Source organism: Pelobates fuscus, chromosome 7, assembly GCF_036172605.1.
Source record: "Pelobates fuscus isolate aPelFus1 chromosome 7, aPelFus1.pri, whole genome shotgun sequence".
Lineage (NCBI taxonomy): Eukaryota > Metazoa > Chordata > Amphibia > Anura > Pelobatidae > Pelobates > Pelobates fuscus.
In genome coordinates this window covers 95,160,131-95,181,020 of record NC_086323.1, presented here as the reverse complement: position 1 = coordinate 95,181,020, position 20,890 = coordinate 95,160,131, and the positions used below count along the sequence as shown (strand labels likewise).

At 40.8% G+C, this 20,890-nt stretch overlaps 1 protein-coding gene across 2 annotated transcripts in view; it reads left to right on the top strand.

Moving 5' to 3' along the window:
* Nucleotides 1-1,111, top strand: part of LOC134568010 (solute carrier family 26 member 6-like) — an 83,769-nt gene extending 82,658 nt beyond the window's left edge. For both annotated transcript variants that reach the window (XM_063426229.1, XM_063426228.1), the window contains exon 19: nt 882-1,111. In XM_063426229.1, coding sequence (XP_063282299.1) covers nt 882-1,027 — 146 coding nt within the window. In that variant the 3' untranslated portion in view covers nt 1,028-1,111. The remainder of the gene's footprint in view (nt 1-881) is intronic.
* Nucleotides 1,112-20,890: the final 19,779 nt, after the last annotated feature.

Sequence of the window (20,890 nt, the reverse complement as noted above, 5' to 3'; positions counted from 1 at the left end):
TGTGTTGCAGATGTCAGAAAATAGTAAAAAAAAAAACAAAGGAAAGTTTCAGTGGATCATATCATGCCTACAGTCAGGGATGGGGGAGGAATGCATGTACTCTACCATTTCACTGTTAGCATTTCAGAGATGGAAGTTTAAATATGTTTATTTTAGAAATATATAAAGTGAATTTCCTGTATGTGGGTATTATATTCAAATGGAGACATTCTTTTTACTTTCTATTGCCATTTTTAGTAATTTGTTAGTGATACTTTCAGAGTGCTTACAAATACCTATACTCAAGGTGTGTGACCATTTTTATTTATCTAATTTTGTCATACCTACTGTATGTGAAGAACATTTATTTTTTGCTTTTATTCTAACATTTCCGACTGTGTGAAATATTGCAAGATAAAGCATTTGATTTTTCAAAATATTTGTTATAAAGGATGAATGAATAAAATAAAATAAATTGTAAATGTATACAATTATACAATTTAAAATGTGTGTTTGCAAAGCAATCTATACATACATTTGTTTGTTGTTGTGGTATGTTTACATGCTTGCTATGCATCCACTGCTTCAATTAAATGTTATGCTAATATTTTTTCAATCATAAAGTGTTCAGTAGTGTAGGGGTTAATCTGGTAATACATTCCATATGGTCTAATGCATGAGAATAAGGAGCTCTTTGTCTCACGTTCAATCATAGTAATAAAGGCAGGAGAAAAACAATGTCTCTCATCAACAATTTGACATAATATCTTGGTACTTTAGAAAAGTAACAATAATGGTGATGTCACCTTCCTATCATCACATTGGGTTGTTGGTTATTAAACAATAGATTAAATAATACACCACTTTTTGTGCCACCAATTTGTTTACTTTTTATCTTACAGGCGACATCTTAAGACAGTTACAGAGCAGCAGATTCTTTAATGAAACTTTCACTCCGGCTTTAATCTTTCCTACAATCCACGATGCCGTATCGTATCTTTCACAGACCCATGAATCCTCTTCACTCCAAGAAGTGACAGCAATTTAGTTGGGTTTGTGTTTGCCAGTGGACATTACTACTTTAATAAATATTACTGACCAAGCCAGTGCAGGTACTAAAGACATGAAATTAGCCACTTGTCTCCTGTGTCATATTATTCTTCCTTATCAACATGTTTATGGTCACTATACTTTAATGTTTATATTTGATTAAAAGTAATTACCAAGATGTTGACGATGACATGCCACTAAAAGAAATTGTGAAATGTTTTTGCAGCCAGAAGGAACTTTGACTTCCTACATTGCCTGGCTGCAGTATACCCCATGTAACTACCAGATCTGCCATCATAAGTCTTGGGGCCCCTAACAAAATCATTGGTCAGGCCCGCCCCAACACACCGGCAGACAGACATTCACACCGACAGATAATCACTGACAAACCCATAGATGTGTTTTTCCACACTGCCACAAACACACAAGGCCACATAATTATACAAACAGATATGCATTGCCACACACATAGACACAGTTCCACATATTATACACAGACATACATACTATAGAAAACAATATACACACTATAAAAAAAATAAAAATTGTTTATATTTTCTCTTTTAGCTTGAACTGTTCTGTTAAGGGTTACTCTGATCAATTACAGTGTGTTTTGTAAAAATAAATAAATCATTTTTGGTTGGGGTACCCCCTTTGAAGTAAGTGTACAACAAAATAAATCACCTTAAAAAAAAGAAACTTAATGCAACAGGAAAGTTAAACTAAGTCAATCACCTAACTCTTAACCTCCCCCAGTATATTAACATTTAAATTCAGTGTTTTCTGTCGGTTCTTTGTGCAGCACAAGCGGGGGCAGGTTTTATGTGTCTTTGAAGCTATAAGTAGCAAAAACTGCTAATGAGTGAGCGAGCTTGTGTGTGTGTGTGCCTGCTAGTGAGTAAGCTTGTGTGTGTGCCTGCTAGTGAGTAAACTTGTATGTGTGTGTGTATGCCTGCTAGTGAGTAAGCTTGTGTTTGTGGGCCTAATAGTGAGTGAGCTTGTGTGTGGCTGCTAGTGAGTGAGCTTGTATGTGTGTGTCAGTGAGCTTGTCTGTAGGGAGCATGTGTGTGTCAGTGAACTTGTATGTAGTGAGCATTTGTGTGTTAGTGAGTTTATCTGTAGTGAGCTTGTGTGTGTCAGTGACCTTGTCAGTAGGAAACGCGTGTATCAGTGAGTTTTTCTGTAGTGAGCATGTGTGTGTGAGCTTGTCTGTGAGCATTTGTGTGTCAGTGGGCATGTTTGTGTGTGTGTGACAGTGAGCTTGTCTGTAGTAAGCTTGTTCATGCCAGTTTGTCTCTACTACATTTGTGTGTGTGTACCAATAAGCTTGTCTGCGTGTCTCATTGAGATTGTCTGTCAGTGAGCCTATTTGTGTGCATCTGTGAGCTTGTGTTTTTATGTCAATGAGCGTATGTATGTCAGTGAGATTGTTTGTCTCTCATGTTGTGTATCAATTTGCTTGCATGTGTCAGTGAGATTATCTGTGCCTGCATGTGAGTATGCTACTGTATAATTAAAGGGACACTATAGTCACCTGAACAACTTTAGCTTAATGAAGCAGTTTTGGTGTATAGAACATGCCCCTGCAGCCTCACTGCTCAATCCTCTGCCTTTTAGGAGTTAAATCCCTTTGTTTATGAACCCTAGTCACACCTCCCTGCATGTGACTTGCACAGCCTTCCATAAACACTTCCTGTAAAGAGAGCCCTATTTAGGCTTTCTTTATTGCAAGTTCAGTTTAATTTAGGTTTTGTTATCCCCTGCTATGTTAATAGCTTGCTAGACCCTGCAAGAGCCTCCTGTATGTGATTAAAGTTCAATTTAGAGATTGAGATACAATTATTTACGGTAAATTACATCTGTTTGAAAGTGAAACCAGTTTTTTTTTCATGCAGGCTCTGCCAATCATAGCCAGAGGAGGTGTGGCTAGGGCTGCATAAACAGAAACAAAGTGATTTAACTCCTAAATGACAGTGAATTGAGCAGTGAAATTGCAGGGGAATGATCTATACACTAAAACTGCTTTATTTAGCTAAAGTAATTTAGGTGACTATAGTGTTCCTTTAAATGTTTTACTCTGAAAGGAACAATATTTTATATTAGAAAAAGAAAAACATTAATATATATGTAAGAGTAAAACATTTAATATGTATAATATGTATAATATGTAAGGCTATGTATGTATATAGTTCAGATGAGTTCAGCATGCTGTCCTGAGGAAAGTCCCGCACTGGGACTGAAACGTCGAAACAAATTTGGCCTCGTTTTAATGTAATCAATAAAAGCTCATTTTTATTGCAAGCGTGAGTGCGGACCATCCATCTGAACTCTGTATTTTGATGACCACGGCCCAGCACCCGGATTAAAGAAGTATATGTTTATTTACAGCCTGCAGTGCAAGGAAACATTGGAATTTATATATATATATATATATATATATATATATATATATATATATATATACACACACACACACACATACATACATAGCCTTACATATTACATGTGAAAATATATGGCGCAATGACTTATGGGGTCGGCATAGATTTTTTTTCCAGGGCTCCTTTGTATCCTCAGTCTGGCCCTGATTGTGAAATTAACTAATTTGTCATAGCACTAGAGAGAATACATTTGATATTTTGTTTATCATTTAGATTGTCAACATAGAACTGACATTTGTTATTGAGTTTCAATAAATATTTTCTGTGCACTAATGCATATGTATCGCTTTAAATAAATGCTTACCTTCAAATTAAAATCAAGTTTGACATTTTATTACTGTTTATAATAAACAAAATAATAAAATAGGGTATTGTTTATTTGCTTGTTGCATTAGCACATTCTAAAAAAGTAAAAACCTGCTTTCTCCACTCTTTCCACTGATGTTCACTACAGTAAGATGACTATAGGGGCGTAGTCTGACCACAGAGCTGGCCAGACGCATTTTAGCTGAGCGCTGGGAACATGTTCTTACATTTGACGATTTCACCTGAAAATCTATGTTTTTCACTGGATAGAATCATCCTATGAAATCTTTTAAAGCCCTTGCGGCTATACTTTCTGGACAAATCTCCATACAGTCAGTGGCTTTATGTCTGAGCACAGCTGCAACCTGCATGTGACTGGAGCGGGGAGGGTGGACATCTTCTAGCTCACAGGTTGATCTTGTGGACCTATCAGCTCCTACCCTCCCACCCCCTCCGGTTTGGACCAGCAGGAGTTATCCTGGTGTCCACTGGAGTGCCGACCCACTCACCGGTGTAGCTTCTGGTGGTTCCCCCTGAGCTACCTCCCTTAACAGTGTGGTAAGATGGCCACTGATGAGAAGTCTTCTGCCTTCCAAACGCCCATGCTCTGGGTCTCATAGGAGGAGTGACTTACAAAGGACTGTGACAACATTTGGGAGCAATTCTGGCTTTGGATCCAGCAACTCGCTGAGAGACCTGACCCCAGCCTAATTCACCATGGAATATCCACAGCCAGCTGGGAGAGGCCCTTATTCAACACCGCAAAGTGAAGTAGCAGGGATGGATGCCATGGAAGGCGTCTGGTTGACAGAGACCTGATATCCTGCTGCACACCTCTATCTTCCTAGACCATGGTCCAAACAAGGAAATTTCCCTATGCACATCTCACACCCTTCGAAGGCCTCCTCTCTCACCGTGTAAGTGTAATTTTCAAAATACTTTTAATTATTCCCTACCTATCCTACGCATGCTTAAACTCCTTTCTCTACAACTTCAGCTGAAAGGCTATTCCATGCATCCACTAGCCTCTCAGTAAAGTAATACTTCCTGATATTATTTTTAAACCTTTGTCCCTCTAATTTAAGACTATGTCCTCTTGTTGTGGTAGATTTTCTTCTTTTAAACATGGTCTCCTCCTTTACTGTGTTGATTCCCTTTGTGTATTTAAATGTTTCTATCATATCCCCCCTGTCTCGTCTTTCCTCCAAGCTATACATGTTAAGATCCTTTAACCTTTCCTGGTAAGTTTTATCCTGCAATCCATGAACCAATTTAGTAGCCCTTCTTTGAACCCTTTCTAAAGTATTAATATCCTTCTGGAGATACGGTCTCCAGTACTGCGTGCAATACTCCAAGTCAGGTTTCACATGTGTTATGTACAATGTCATGAGTACTTCCCTCTTTCTACTGTTAATACCTCTCCCTATACAACCAAGTATTCTTCCAGCATTTCCTGCTGCTCTATTACATTGTCTGTCTACATTTAAATCATCAGAAATAATTACCCCTAAATCCCTTTTCTCAGTTGTTGAGGTCAGGACTCTATCAAATATTCTTTACTTTACATCCAAAATGCATTATCTTGCTTTTATCCACAATAAATGTCAGTTGCCACAACTCTGACCATTTTTCTATTTTACCTAAATCATTTGCCATTTGGCGTATCCCTCTTGGAGCATCAAGCCTGTTACATATCTTAGTATCATCAACAAAAAGACATACCTTCAAGACCTTCTGCAATATCACTAAAAAAAATATTAAAGAGAATGGGTCCAAGTACAGATCCCTGAGGTACCCCACTGGTGACAAGCCCATGCTTCGAATATACTCCATTGACTACAACCCTCTGTTGCCTGTCACTCAGCCACTACCTTACCCATTCAACAATATTGGAATCCAAACTTAAAGACTGCAGTTTATTGATAAGCTTTCTATGTGCAACAGCGTCAAAAGCCTTACTGAAATCTAGGTAAGCAATGTCTACTGCACCACCCTGATCTATTATTTTAGTCACCCAATCAAAAAAATCAGTAAGATTAATTTGGCATGATCTCCCGGAAATAAACCCATGTTGTCTCTGATCTTGAAATCCATGTGATTTTAGATGTTCAACAATCTTATCCTTTAACATGGTTTCGATTACTTTTCCCACTACTGAAGTAAGGCTTACTGGCCTATAGTTGCCCGACTCCTCCCTACTACCTTTCTTGTGAATACAACATTTGCTAACTTCCAATATTCTGGGACTACTCCTGTTAACAATGATTGGTTAAATAAATCTGTTAATGGTTTTACCTGTACACCACTAAGCTCTTTTAATAACTTTGGGTGTATTCCATCAGGTTCCATTGACATATTTGTCTTTACTTTTGACAGTTGAAATAGAACCCCTTCCTCTGTAAACTCACATGTAACAAATGACTAATTTGTCCTTTTTCCTAACTGAGGCCCCTTTCCTTCATTTTCAGCTGTAAATACTTAACAAAAATATTCATTGAAAGGCAGTCAGCTAGACCTTTATCCTCTTCTATATACCTTCATTCTTTTGTTTTTATCTTACTAATCCTTGTTTTACTTTAATTTTCTCATTTATGTATCTAAAACAATGTTTTGTCCCCTTTTTGTACTGACTGTGCTAATTTCTCTTCTGTGTGTTTTGGAAACTCTTATAACTTACTTAGCCTCTTTCTGACACATTTTATAGATCTGTCTATCTTCCTCACTATCTATCTTTTTTTGCTTTTACTGACAAGCCTAATGCAATTTTCTGTTGCCTTCAGCAGTGCAACTTTTAAATAATCCCATTTCTTTCGGACTCCATTTAAATTGCTCCAGCCTGGTAACGACTCCTTTACACATATTCTAATTTTATAAAAGTCTGTTTTTTTAAAGTCTAAAACTTTTGCTTTTGTGTGTTGTGACTCAGTCACTGTTCTTATATTAAACCACACTGACTGATGATCACTGGATCCTAAACGTTCACCTACAGTTATATCTGATACCAAATCTCCATTTGTTAACAATAAATCTAGTATGGCCTGCTTACGAGTTGGCTCCTCAACGACTTGTTTCACGAGTTGGCTCCACAACGACTTGTTTTAGAGACATTCCCAGTAGGGAGTTTAGAGTATCTGTGCTCCTGGCACAAGCAGCTATTTTGGTTTTCCAGTTCACATCAGGAAGATTAAAGTCACCCATGATGATAACTTCCCCCTTCTATTTGTCCTGGGAGCCTATAAATCACACCTGCACGAGTTACTGTGTGATTACCAAATTCTAACGTAACCCAAACAGACTCTCTATGTTTGCCTCACTAACTTTTATTAGGCTAGATTTTATGCTATCTTTCACATACAGGGCCACCCCTCCCCCTTTCTTGCCTTCCCAGTCTTTTCTATATAAAGAGTACCCTGGTATTGCCATGTCCCAGTCATTTTTTTCATTATACCATGTCTCAGTAACAGCGACTGAATCTATATTATCAGTTGCCATGATTGCCACAGGTTCATGGATCTCATTCCCTAAACTGCAAGCATTTGTAGACATGACTCTAAGCTTATCGTTTTCTTTAACACACTTGCTACAGGCACCTTCTGTCCTTGTTTGGGACTTTGCAACGTCCGTTTCACATGACCCTCAGAGGGCAACATACTATGTTCCTATTTCAGCCCTTCATTTGGGCTTTTCATTTGCATAACATCCACTTACAGGGGTTGCATACTACCCTACCCCACCATACTACACAATTGATACAATTTTTAAATTTTGATACAATTTTTTATAGAATATGTTTTTTGTGTAATGGATGACCTAAAGGAGGTAGTTTTTGATTCAATTGTATCATCAGTGCGTTTGCAAACTATACACTTGTTACATTTAAAAAAACCTTTAGGTTTGGGGGGCGGAGCCTGCACCTAAACCAGAGCAGTCGCCATTAACACCAGCTCCGCAACTTTTCATCCAAAACCCCTCAAAAATAAGCCACACTCAAAAGCAACCCACCCGAAAGCGCAGAGGACACAACCCCGACATGCCATATGCCGTTCTTCCAGGCGGCCAAAACGCCCAGGAAAAAACGAAAAACCGGGGCCTACCTCACCACTCAAAGCCTGGACCTGGCGGCACTGTTTGGCGCCTACACTCAACCGGGTACGTCTGGGGAGAGGCCGGCACCACAAGCTGCAACACCCGCCGAGATGGGACGTAAGTTACCAAGATCACCCCCACAGACCACATCAGACGGGACGCAGAACTCAGAGACTATGCCCCAACGGCAGCCACCATCTAAAATGGCGCCGGCGGGGAACAACGGGTCTGCAGAGATCCCGGAGGGCCCCCCACCAACAAAGACACACTCACAGCCCGTCCGGCCACACACTGGGCTCACCACACCAGCTGCAGGGGAAGGCTCTGCTCCGGTCACCCAGCGGGACTTCCAAAACCTGGTGGGAGAAATCAAACACTTACTAGCGTCCAACGTGGCAGCAATACAGGCAGACATACAAAAAGTCAATGACAGAGTGCGAACAGCAGAGGGGGATATTGCCGACATCAAACAAGGTATGAACTTGGTACAAGACACTATCCAACACCTACAAACCATGCAACAAGCACTCTCCCTGCACCAAGCCACACTGGATGACAGGTCCAGGAGGAATCATCTCAAAATAAGGGGCATTCCAGACACAGTGACCCCAGAAGAACTCCCCCACTATGTGAGACGAGTGGTGGCCACCATCCTACCGGCTGCACAAGCCAAAAAAGTCACCTTGGACGGGACATACCACCTAAGTCCAGCAGAGCCCCAGCAACGGCTGTACAGGATGCCATAGTCCGATTCTCACACTCCCACAACAAAATATCTATCTGGTCAGCACTGCAGGACAAGACCCCACTCATCTTCGAAGGCCTTACCTTCTATCAGGACCTCACGAGGTCCACCCTGCAGTGGCGGAGATCCCTTCAACCTCTTACAAGCCAATTGAGAACAGCTGGAATCAAATACCGCTGGATGTCTCCCACACTACTGGTGGTGAATCACAAAGGGACAGTACACAAAATCTCGTCGCCAGCAGACGCCCCGACCCTCCTCATGGCACTGGGCCTACCGTCCCAAGCGACGACAGATGATGGACGGGCAAACGGGTGGTCCCAAGTGGTCCCGTTCGTACCAGCCGCTAAACCGACCACGCATTTAGGGACCTGAACACCCAGGAAACTGAAAACCTGCTAGCTACATGTTATTACAGAACTTGTTTTATGTTGCCCACAGTTATTGCTTACATGATACAGAGTCACACACACGAGAAGCCTCCAAGGAGGTCCCACTACCCCTCGACCCCCAATACAAAGAAACAGGGCACTGCGAGGCAGATGCCCGGCCACACACTGGCCAGCTCTCCCCCCCCCCCCCGCCACCCCTTTGGTAAGGGGTAATACCTACGGAGGGCCAGTTCACACACCAGCAACAATCACTCTACATGCGATAGCTCCACAAAGAACAGCCCAACCTGACCCATACTTCACACCACTCCAAATAAAATACCTCGCAACTCACTACTACAAGCCTCACGCTCACATCTAATCCCATTACCCATCCCAAACACACAACAACACACATGTTCAAACTGTTTTTTTTTTTTTTTTTAAAAATAAGTGCAAAACAATTATCGTTATATTTGTTTTATCCACACAAATGTTTTATGTTGGTCAACCCCGCTGTAGCTGTTAGGGCACATCAGTATTTTATGTTGGATGTTATCCATAATGTGCACAACAAAAATAAAGAATTAAAAAAAAAAAAACCTTTAGGTTTAAAAAGAAAGAGGGGGGACATAAAGAAGAGGTAGTGCTCTTTTCTTTGGTGTAATTTTTTGTGAGGATGGATTTAAAGCTGGGTGTCATCCTGCTTTAATATGTCAGTGCTTATTAACGATTTTTTTCATAACATGGCTTTTATCTTGAGGGGACTAGAGGGGACCCCTCCCCCTACAGGTGTGCTCCCTATACCTTACATTTCTATATTCCCTGTGACATAACAGTGCTGATCCTCCCTTCTGATCCCATTTCTAAAAGATTCATGCTCAGTCTTCCGGGGTAACTATCGCCATGGTCTTGCCAACTCATTGTACCAACAATTTAACTGAATATCCCCACCGATAGGTTCAAATGATGAGCTCCAGGAGTAGTATATCATGTGGGAGATCTGGTGCTAGGCTAGCTGTGGAAAAGTTCAGCCGTTAGCTCATTCACACTCATAGTTTCCATTATGCCTCTATTACAGAGGTTCTGTTCTGCCAGGCTCAGTCCTCTATGTCAGACAGTTTAACTTGATAGTTCTCCACTTGAGACATTAGTTCTCCACTTTTGTAGCTAGATCATTGTGTGTATCTGCATACTCGACCATTTTGTCCTCTATGTTAGAGGTTCTTGTCCCCAAGTTGTGTAGATCTTTCCTTAAATCTCCTATGGAGGACTGTAGAGTTTGGAGTATTTTGTCAGACATCTCATCTAGCATGGTTTGCATTACTCCTTGAGTTATTGGGGAGTGTGGGTTTGGAGATTTCTGTGGCCCGTCGAGGTTGTCTTTGGTGCCACCTTGATAGTCCTCGTGGTATGCAAAGATGTTGGTTTGTCCTATGTGTGAGGTGAAAAAATGCAACTTTTCCTATCTCTCCATGTGTCTTTTAGCTTTGAGTTGTGACATGGCATTTGGCAAGAGAATGCCTGCTCAGTAGGCTCAATATGGCTCAATATTGGACCCCCTCACCTTGGAGCAGCTAAGGCATGCGACAACTCGCTTCAGGTTCCAGGCCACTCCCACACTTCCTATGATTCGTAATATTATGTTTACTTATATCTAAATTTGTGTGATATGTATTTGTAAAAATATTAAAAAGATGAATGTAGAAATCCACAATGTTGTTTGCAATATTTGCCATGGTTTGGCCCAGTCTGAACTAGGTTGTCATTTGCTAAATCTTGAACCACTATCAAAACCCCTAATGTGTTTCTATACTATGGCTAAATCTGGACAAATACCACCACATCAACACAAATCGACCAATTCTACATCCTCAAGCAATATAGGCCAGTCTGCCTTGTCTATAATACTTGCGGATTCAAGCCTGCAATCGTTTTTTTTTTTTTTTTTTTTTGCATAAATTGCATTTTAACTGGTGACTATGCATGCTTGATGCTTGCAGTTGGTCTGGCTGGTGACATTTGCTTCCACTATTCTACTCAATCTGGGCATAGGGCATGGTGTATCTGTAGCCTTTTCAATAGTAACCATTATCTTCAGAATCCAATTGTGAGTATATGTGGAGCATCAGTTGTGTCCTTGTTTTTTTTTTTTTTTTTATTTCATGGAAAAAAAATATAAAAAATGCACAACAACCAGGAATTCTTTTTGCATGCATCCACAGTTGCACTACTTAATTATTTAGAACACTTTCATTTACATTCATTAATAAGCTCAAAATAACTTGCATTTACCTATTTCCCAAACATAACATACAAAGAAACAATTTAATTCCTAAAAAGTTACTAATATCATGCAGTTTTGCCTGGATTTATTCCTGTATATTCCAGTTACATCCAATTAGCTTATAAGTACATATGCTGATGTTTACCTTTGACCACTGGGAGGTATGAATTTAAGACATGGCAAGTCAGCGCAATGTGCACCATATTGGTAATGCCATACGGGAGTGGGACCACCTGAAAAAGGGTTGAGTAAATCCCAGGTAAGGTAATGTATCGTTCATCTGCTGGACAGCTCTGGTGGTTACTGGCTCAAGCTTTTTTTATTTTTTATTTTTTATTTAAGTAGTATGAATAAAAAGGGTTTGAAATACACAGCCTAACCTTTGCTCAAAGAAATTGCTAATAAATTCTTTAGAGCAGATTTTAATATTGCTAATTGAGTGAACAAAAATATAGCAATGTGATAAACAATACAGGCATTACAGCTTATCTAGACAAATATAATAATACATTAGACCATACAGATATGATTTAAAATTAAATGAACAACTTTGCTGATCTTCTAACATTATACGTACATGGTTCTAGGGAAATCCAAGATGTCCGTTTTAGCTCTACGAAGCAACAGCTAGATGTTGGCATCATGCTATCCATCTGGTTACGTTTTAGAGATATGTTTCTCATATCCAGTATCCAGGATGATGGACATGACTGGTTTTCAGTCAGAAAACATGTAATACCTGGTTAATGCATGGTTAATGAAACCCTCTAAAAATACCCTGTGTTTTACTTGTGTTTATGAGTGCTTATTTTAAGCTTATGTTTGATATTTGTTTAAAAGACGCTATGTTTGCTGGACATTGTTAGAGTACACTAACTTAAGAATGTCCAGCAGTCTGAAAGACTGTGTTGCTTGCCCTTTAATGCCCCTATAACTTAATGTATGTATTCAACATGTTTTTAATTAAATAAACTCTGCATGTAGAGGAAAACTACACTCCAGTTATAGTGACAATATCACAATATCACAAGTGCCCAGTTCTGTTTAATTGCTACAGGAATCTTCACCAGTTTTAAGAAAATAGGGAAACTGTGGTCTGTAATGGGACATACCTACTCCTCCATGACCAATGTCATGGCAGAACTCTTCTAATATCAATATAGTGGGATGTGGTTAACCCTTGTCATAAAGAGGTTAAATAATGCACACTGAGTAGGTTAGAGAAGAATAAGGTACATCTATTCTCAGGGAGCCTTGAGACTCAATGAAATATAACTTCTCCTTTTGATAGAACATTAAAACAAATTGCTGCAGTAGTTTACCCCCCCCCCCTTTCAAGGTGACTAGGGGTCCCCAAGCCTCTAAAAGCCTACCTACCACCCTCACCTTAAAAATAATGAGGGGGAAGCAATAAACATAAATACCTTAAAAAAAACTTGGATGGGGAGTGTTGGACCACAGGATGCCGATGGGGGCCTCATCTGCTTGCCTGTTGGCAGGTAAAATACCAGATATAATTTCCAGTATGCAAGCTTGCCAAATGTTTGGAGTCCCTACGCCCAAGGTGAGAATGTGATAGCTTCCATCATGTATCTGGCTCTGGGAGTTGCACCCATGATGTTACAGGGCAGAACCTGCTTGGTGTTTGGGTAAGGTTGCTCTTTCATATAGCCTGCTCCAGAACTTTGCAAATATTTGATCCATCTTGGTGAGGGTATGGGCACCTTCATTGCTGGGAGCTGTTGTGCACGTGGTGTCCGCCATTACAGAAGTTTTGCGACTCAAATGTCACCGTTCTGGCTTGCAAAGCATGCAGTGGAGCCTCTGGAGTTTAGACCAGGATCACACCCATCGATCCAGAGGAGGGAGAATGGGACAGCAGTAGGGGTAGCATTAGACCAGCATCTGGCAGGCTGGGATAGCGGTTGCCCCTCCTGTCCAGCACACGCACCAGGCCACGCAGTGTCCTTTGTGGACTGTACAGGCAATCAAAATTCCAGTCCCTCCTGTTCTGGCAGCATGCAATGATCTGCTTTCAGGTCTAGTAGCCACTTGGCTTTAGTGTTCTATAATGCTTTTTTCTCCCAGTACTGTACTGTTCTCCAGTACTGTTCAGTCTCTGCTCTGGTGGGTTTTTGGTGGATATGTGTTGGTTACTGGAGACATTCCTGCTAAATTTTCATTAATATTGTCTAAATACATTCCGATAAAAAAAAATTGAGGGGCTGCCCCTTTACCCTCCTCACTGGACCAGTGGGAATGATCCTGTATCATCCCTGGGAGAAATCCTTGATTTCACAGCACCAAAGGACATGTCTACAAAGGCCTCTGAAAATTCTGGCAACTCTACTAAGATTCGGGAAGGCACGTGGAATCCTGACTTCGCCAAAGAAAAACATGATACCTTGTCCATCCTGGACAATATCTTTGACGACTTTTGGCGACATCTAGAAAGCAGAATGCATCTGCCTAGCCCATGACAGTTGACAAAACTTTCACCTCAACAGAGGATCGTTACCCCGCAACTCCAGCCTATGGCTTCTGCAGCAAACAAGACCCCAAAATGGAGGATGGGCAAGAAACACCTATCACAAGACGGCACACAATAAGGCGCCAAGGCAGTTTAGTACTGGGACTCTCAAAGTGTCAGAGGTATTGGAGAAACACCACTCATGCTATATAGCTATGCTCGTTGGGTTACATCAAGGCTAAAAGACCAGACACCCTACCTTCTACTACGGGATTCTGATATGCCTCTGGTTTGCATAGGATAGGCTGATCTGGACTCCCGGGCTCTCGGCCATCAATATTGCCCAAACCCTCACTACATCTGTTGGGGAGCCAGTTGGACGCTGCTTATCACTCATGCCATCTTACTCTTTACTTTGTTTTATTATTAATGTCCGCTTGTGTTATTTTTGGCTCATCGTTAATAGTTAATATTCACTCAATGCAACTAGCTAAGAACCTATTAGGAAAGCCACTCTATAAGATTTTCTGCTGAAATATGCTCGTCTTTCCTAAGATATTGTGCATACTACTAGACATACCAAGATTGAAACAACTGCTATTGCTTTTGTCACTAAGCATGTCATGATTTGCTTGCACAAAAAAAAAATATTTGAAAAAATATTCAGAACTGAATTTTGTCCATTGACTCATTTGTTTGCGGATGAAATTTAGACATAATTTAGGAGAATCCTTACGGTCATTATTTCAGACAATGAAATTCCAATCTGATCGGGGACGCAGCTCCATCTTGCAGCCATTTGGTAGATATCCCCCTAATCCCCACAAGTATTAAGGAGCTATCTACTAAAAAGCTGAAAGATCAAAATTGGTCTTTCAGTCAACTTTATTAATACTAATTAAAAAATACTTTGTATTAGTAAATAAGGGAGGTAATAACAATAGTAACCAGTGCAGGTGTATGTGCACAATATAAAATAATCTCAATACAAGAAAAATGGAAACAAAATATAGGAAAAAACAAGGAGGGATAAACAGTAAGAATACCAGATGCAACACTGACACTGACTCAATGGGTCTTATCAAAGTGTAAATATAATTTAACTGAGTCCTCATACTTATATTCCAAAAAGGTGCACATGTTTTGCAAGTTTTTGCTCCTTGTTTTGGGTCCGCCTCCAGACCTCTTGCTCGCTTCTTCCTTCTTCTGGGTTTGTGTCATTACAGCATCACGTAATTTACGTTGTGACATCACAACGCAAATGCTGTTCTTTCGGACTTGAGCCGAATACATCACGGGTGCCATCTTGAGTGTGTTTTTTTTTTTTAACTTCTTCACCTTAAAATAATTAGAAAATCATAAGGGATACTTTTACAGTCTAAGAACAATGTCCATATTACTTGTCAAGGATTAATATGTGTACTTACAAATCCAACAATTTTAAGATATAAAATTAAAAATTAAAGCATGATATCACAGTAGAGTGCTTAGGCAATCAGATAATTAATGAAAGTATAAATTAAAGGATCAAGACAATAATAAAACAATAAAAGCTGTACAATATATATCAAAAACAGTAAAAATAAAATACCTTTAATACCTACAATAATGGAAGAAAACCTATCTATTTTTTTTTTCAAAAGCTTAAAAAAGAAAAGAAACACCATTAGATAAAAGGAGTGAAATCAAAATCTGTGTTTACCCCACTAGGGGTCACTGTATCCAATTCAAACATCCATTTAATTTCTTTTTTTTTTTTTGCCCAAAATGTTAGCTATATCTCCTACCCCCTCAATGGATCTTTACCTTTAAATTCCTTGACACACTATGATTTAAACATTTTCTCTTAAGGTTTCCAATATGTTCTCTTATTTTAATTTTCAACTCTCTTGACAGATATCAGAAAGTGCAAGGACATGTTACTGGGTAAATAATAATTTTCATATTACATGTAATGAACATCTTAATTTTAAATTCCTTCCCATTTTTTTAAAGATATAAATTTATCAATGTTCTTAATTTTATTCTGATTTGATTTACAGCCCATACACCTCACAATAATAAAAATCCTTTTTGATCATCTAGTCGTGTTAAAAAGGGTTTTTCTTTTTCTACAAAACTAGCAGTTATGAACTGTTTACAATTCTTTGCTCCTCAAAATATTAATTTGGGGCATTCACCAATAAAATCCTTTATTTTATCATCATGTTTAAAGATAAAACAGTTTTTTTTAATGGCTTTACACACATCTCTGTGTTTAGTATTGTAATAAAAAATTAGAAGGATTTCCTTTTTCTCTTGTTCTTCTTCCCTCGTTTTTTCTTTGTACGTTATCATCTCCATTATATCCTTTTGCTCCACTTCCTGCCAAAACTGATTTGTAAAAAAGTTCCTTTTAAACTTTATAATTTTTATTTTTTTAAATCTTGCTCTGCTTATCAAATTGATTTATTTCTAAACAATTCCTTCTCAAGCATAGGAATTGTCCCTCAGGAATGTTACTTAGCCAAGGTTTAAAATGACAGCTTTGCATATTGATAACACTATTAACACCAACCATATAAAAAAAAAAAAAAAAAAAAAAAATCCTACTTTTGATTTGTACATTCTCTATAAAATCACTAAATCTGAAAATTGAATGGAACTTTTACTAATCTCAAGGACGAGGGCTGTATTCCAATTATTAGTATTCATGTCTTTTATAAAATGAAGTACTGATTCCTAATTAACTCTCCATACTACAAAGATATAATCAAGTTTGCCCCATTGTCATACTTAGGGAAAATAAAAAGACTCTCCCAATATGACATAAATAGGTTAATGTAACATGGGGCAAACTTGGTCCCCTTATCCGTTCCCATGTGCTGTAAGTAAAAGTCCCCTTCAAACCCCAAAAAGTTGTTCTCGAGAACCATATTCCATTTATGATAAAATAAACCTGCATAGTGGCCATTTCTCCTGTCTTCTCTAAAAAGTCTAAACAGCTTCACATTCTCTCAAATGCTGGATGGTGGTGTACAGGCTGGCCAAGTTGTATAAAAGCCGTAATAAACCAACTTCCTATTTCAAATTTTCTAAAATTTGTAAAAGGTTTATACTATCTTTTGAATAACAGAGGGACATCTCTTGACTAATTTTTTTATAAACAGTTATCAGTGGCAAGTGAAAGTGATAGGCGCTCACTATTAGACATGTGCAATTCGTTTCGGTCCGAATATGAATTCGGATGAATTTCGGGCAATTCGGACATTCGGGTAGTTCCGAATGTCCGAATTGCTGAAGTTCCGAATTTCCGAAGTGCCGAAGTTCTGAAGATGCCGAATTTCTGAAGTGTCGAACTGCCGAAGTGCCAAAGTGCCAAAGTGCCAAAGTGCCAAAGTGCCAAAGTGCCGAAGTTCCGAAGCACAGTATTGCCTAAGTACTATTAATGTACTTACCTAGTGAAAGAAGAAAAATTTTACATTGTATACAATTTTAAATAAAAAGTATACAAACATAGCCAGGATTCAGCTGTAAGTTATAAAATGTAAGTTACTTGGCCAGTCAATGTAATGACAGGAATGAATAAGTAGATAACTCCCTAATTCCCACGATATTACGGAGCTATCTACTAAAAGGCTGAAAGACCTAAATTGGTCTTTCAGCCAAATTTACTAATACTAAGTAAAGATTACTTAGTATTAGTAAATCACCCTTTCGACACAGCAATGGGATACGGCATTGCTCTGGCAGCATAAGAGTTCGATGAGTTCTTACTATCAAGAAATGAACTATAAACTACTCTCTCTATGGTATAGGACACCTGCCTTACTACATCGTATATTCCCTTCAATACCCCCGGTGTGCTGGAGGTGCCAGGAGACACGCGGAACAGTACTACACATCTGGTGGGAATGCGGAGCTATTACTCCACACTGGGAAATGATCAGGGAAACAGTCATACTTATCCTGGGGGACCTCCCGGACTGGAACGCGGAATTGGCATTGCTACATATCACGTCGTTATCTATATCATCGCATAAGAAATCGATACTGCGGCACTTGCTTAATGCCGCCAAAGCCAACTGGAAACAGACAGACAAAAAAGAGTGGATCCATAGGGTGGAAGAGATCCAAGGAGCAGAGGCAGCATGCGCTACTTTAACAGGCCGGGGAACCAGGCACGCAGAGATGTGGATGTCGTGGTTCTTATACATCTCCCGCTACCGTGGTGAGGGGGATGCACCGGGACCCGCGGTGGGGGCACGGCCCAGTGCGAACTAGGCTGGAGGGATCACATCCCGTGTAACTTGCTTACCCCTTACCCCTTGCTTTCCGCCATTCCCTTACTCCCCTCGTCAGCGGGTCGGGGCCCGGGCTCGGGACCGGATGGGTCTACTATGAGTTAATTGTGGGACAAATAAACAACACATTACACTGGGAGAGTAACAGGGAAGACTGGAACTTACACTCGCTGATGTAACATGATACACATAAGGACATTTCATTGTAGATACGAGGCACCTGGACATCATGTGGGATGGATACCTGACACGTAGCAGGACTGTATCTCGCATGACGAACACCTCCGACCGGACAGACACTTGACTCAGTTCATCCTCGTACAGGAGTAGCACCCACATCACACAGCATTTGGACACATCTCTCATGATAAACAGGGGGGAAGTCCCAAGCGCCTTTCTTAGGGTACAGGGATACATGGACAACGTACAAGCTCAACCGAGAGTCACGGTCGAGGAGAAAACCGATGTGTCGGGTGCGGGGCTCAGGTTGGATGCTCGTTCCGACTGCCACCTTAGCCTGGTGTTAGGGGTATCAATAACGTAGCAGGTTGTTACATTCACCGTAACCGGAGTTATACGCAGGTATAATTAATGCTAACCCGCTACATACCAAATACCTCACCTATGAGATGGGAAATATATATGGGCGCTTTCTACAACAACTTCATATACCGGAATATATATATAATGGCGGATGTAACTCCAGGCATACTTCTTCTATGTGCACTAACCACAAACCACGAATACAACAAATGGTGTAGTTTGGTATATAAGGTTACACACGTTTATCTATGATACCCTGCTGAAACTAAACTAACAGACGGATGGGTCTCGTTACCGTGTTGATAAGTGTAATATCTATCGCGAATACTATGTTAACGGCAGCTTAGTTATAACATACTTATGCTTTATTTATATTGTTTTACTTACATACCTAGACTTGCGTGTCTTACTTTGTTACTATTGATGAATATGCATACTCTTCAATAAACAGATTTTCAAAAAGAAAGTATTAGTAAATTATGCCCCTACTCGCTATATCGCGAGTAGGGGCATGTCTATTAAACAGTGAGCAGCCTGTGGCTAAAAATGTCCCCCCCCCCTGGCCCCCACCCCCACCCCTGGGGGCCCTAAATACTAATAAGGGGGGACCTAATGTCCTCCCACCTGGCCCCCACCCCTGAGCGGTGGATGGGGGCCCTAAATAGTAATGGGGGACCTAATGTCCTCCCCCCTGGCCCCCACCCCTGAGCAGTGGGTGGGGGCCCTACAGTAAAATAAGGGGGGACACCTAATGTCCTCCCCCCTGGCCCCCACCCCTGAGCGGCGGGTGGGGGCCCTGAATCCTAAAAAGGGGGGGGACCTAAGGTCCTCTACCCTGGCCCCCACCCCTGAGTGGTGGGTGGGGGCCCTAAATTATAATAAGGGGGGGCCTAATGTCCTCCCCCTTGCCCCCACCCCTGAGCGGCGGGTGGGGCACTAAATACTAATAAGGGGGGGACCTAATGTCCTCCCCCTGGCCTCCACCCCTGAGCAGTGGGTGGGGGCCCTACATTAAAATAAGGGGGGGGACCTAATGTCCTGGCCCCCACTCCTGAGCGGCGGGTGGGTGCCCTAAATACTAATAAAGGGGGAACCTAATGTCCTCCCCCCTGGCCCCCACCCATGAGCGGTGGGTGGGGGCCCTATATACTAATAAAGGGGGGGACCTAATGTCCTCCCCTCTGACCCCCACCCCTGAGCGGCGGGTGGGGGCCCTAAATACCAATAGGGGGGGACCTATTATCCTCCCCCCAGCCCCCATCCCTGAGCAGCGGGTGGGGGCCCTAAAAAAATTCCCCCCAGGTGACTAGGGGTCCCCAAACCCCTAGTCACCCCCTCCCCCCAAAAAAATGATCCCCCTACCTACCCCCTCACCCTAAAAATAATGAGGGGGGCACCTTTAACTAAGAACCTGTAAAAAAAAACAACTTACGATTCGATGTTTTCTTTCTTCTAAAATCTTCTTTTTTCAGCCCCCAAAAAGGCCAAATAAAAAACCATAATAACCGACGCAATAAAAAAAAATAAAAATATAAAAAACAAGCGCAAAGAAAAATAATCCTTCTTCACCCATGGAGGGCTCCGCACAGACTGAGCTCTGCAGGGCGGGGGAAGGCTTATAAAGCCTTGCCCCGCCCTGCAATTAGGCTCAGAGCACTCTGATTGGTGGGTTTAAGCCATCCAATCAGAGTGCTCTGACAGGTAAATGAAGAGACTGACAGGTAAGTCTCTACATTTACCTGTCACAGCACTCTGATTGGTTGGTTTGAAATCCACCAATCAGAGTGCTCTGTGTCATTTTACACAGCGTGGGAAAGTTCCTTGGAATTTCCCCACGCTGTGTAATTTGACTCATAACTCTCTGATTGGTTACTTAATCCACCAATCAGAGAGTTATGAGTCAAATTACACAGCATGGGAAAATTCCAAAGAACTTTCCCACGCTGTGTAAAAGGACACAGAGCACTCTTATTGGTGGATTTCAAACCAACCAATCAGTGTGCTGTGACAGGTAAATGTAGAGACTTACCTGTCAGTCTCTTCATTTACCTGTCAAAGCACTCTGATTGGATGGCTTAAACCCACCAATCAGAGCGCTCTGAGCCTAATTGCAGGGCGGGGCAAGGCTTTATAAGCCTTCCCCCGCCCTGCAGAGCTCAGTCTGCGTAGAGCCCTCCATGGGTGAAGAAGGATTATTTTTTTTTGCACTCGTTTTTTTTTGTTTTTTTTAATTGAGTCAGTTATTATGGTTTTTTATTTGGCCTTTTTTGGGGCTAAAAAAAGAAGATTTTAGAAGAAAGAAAACATCGAATGGTAAATGTCCCCCCCT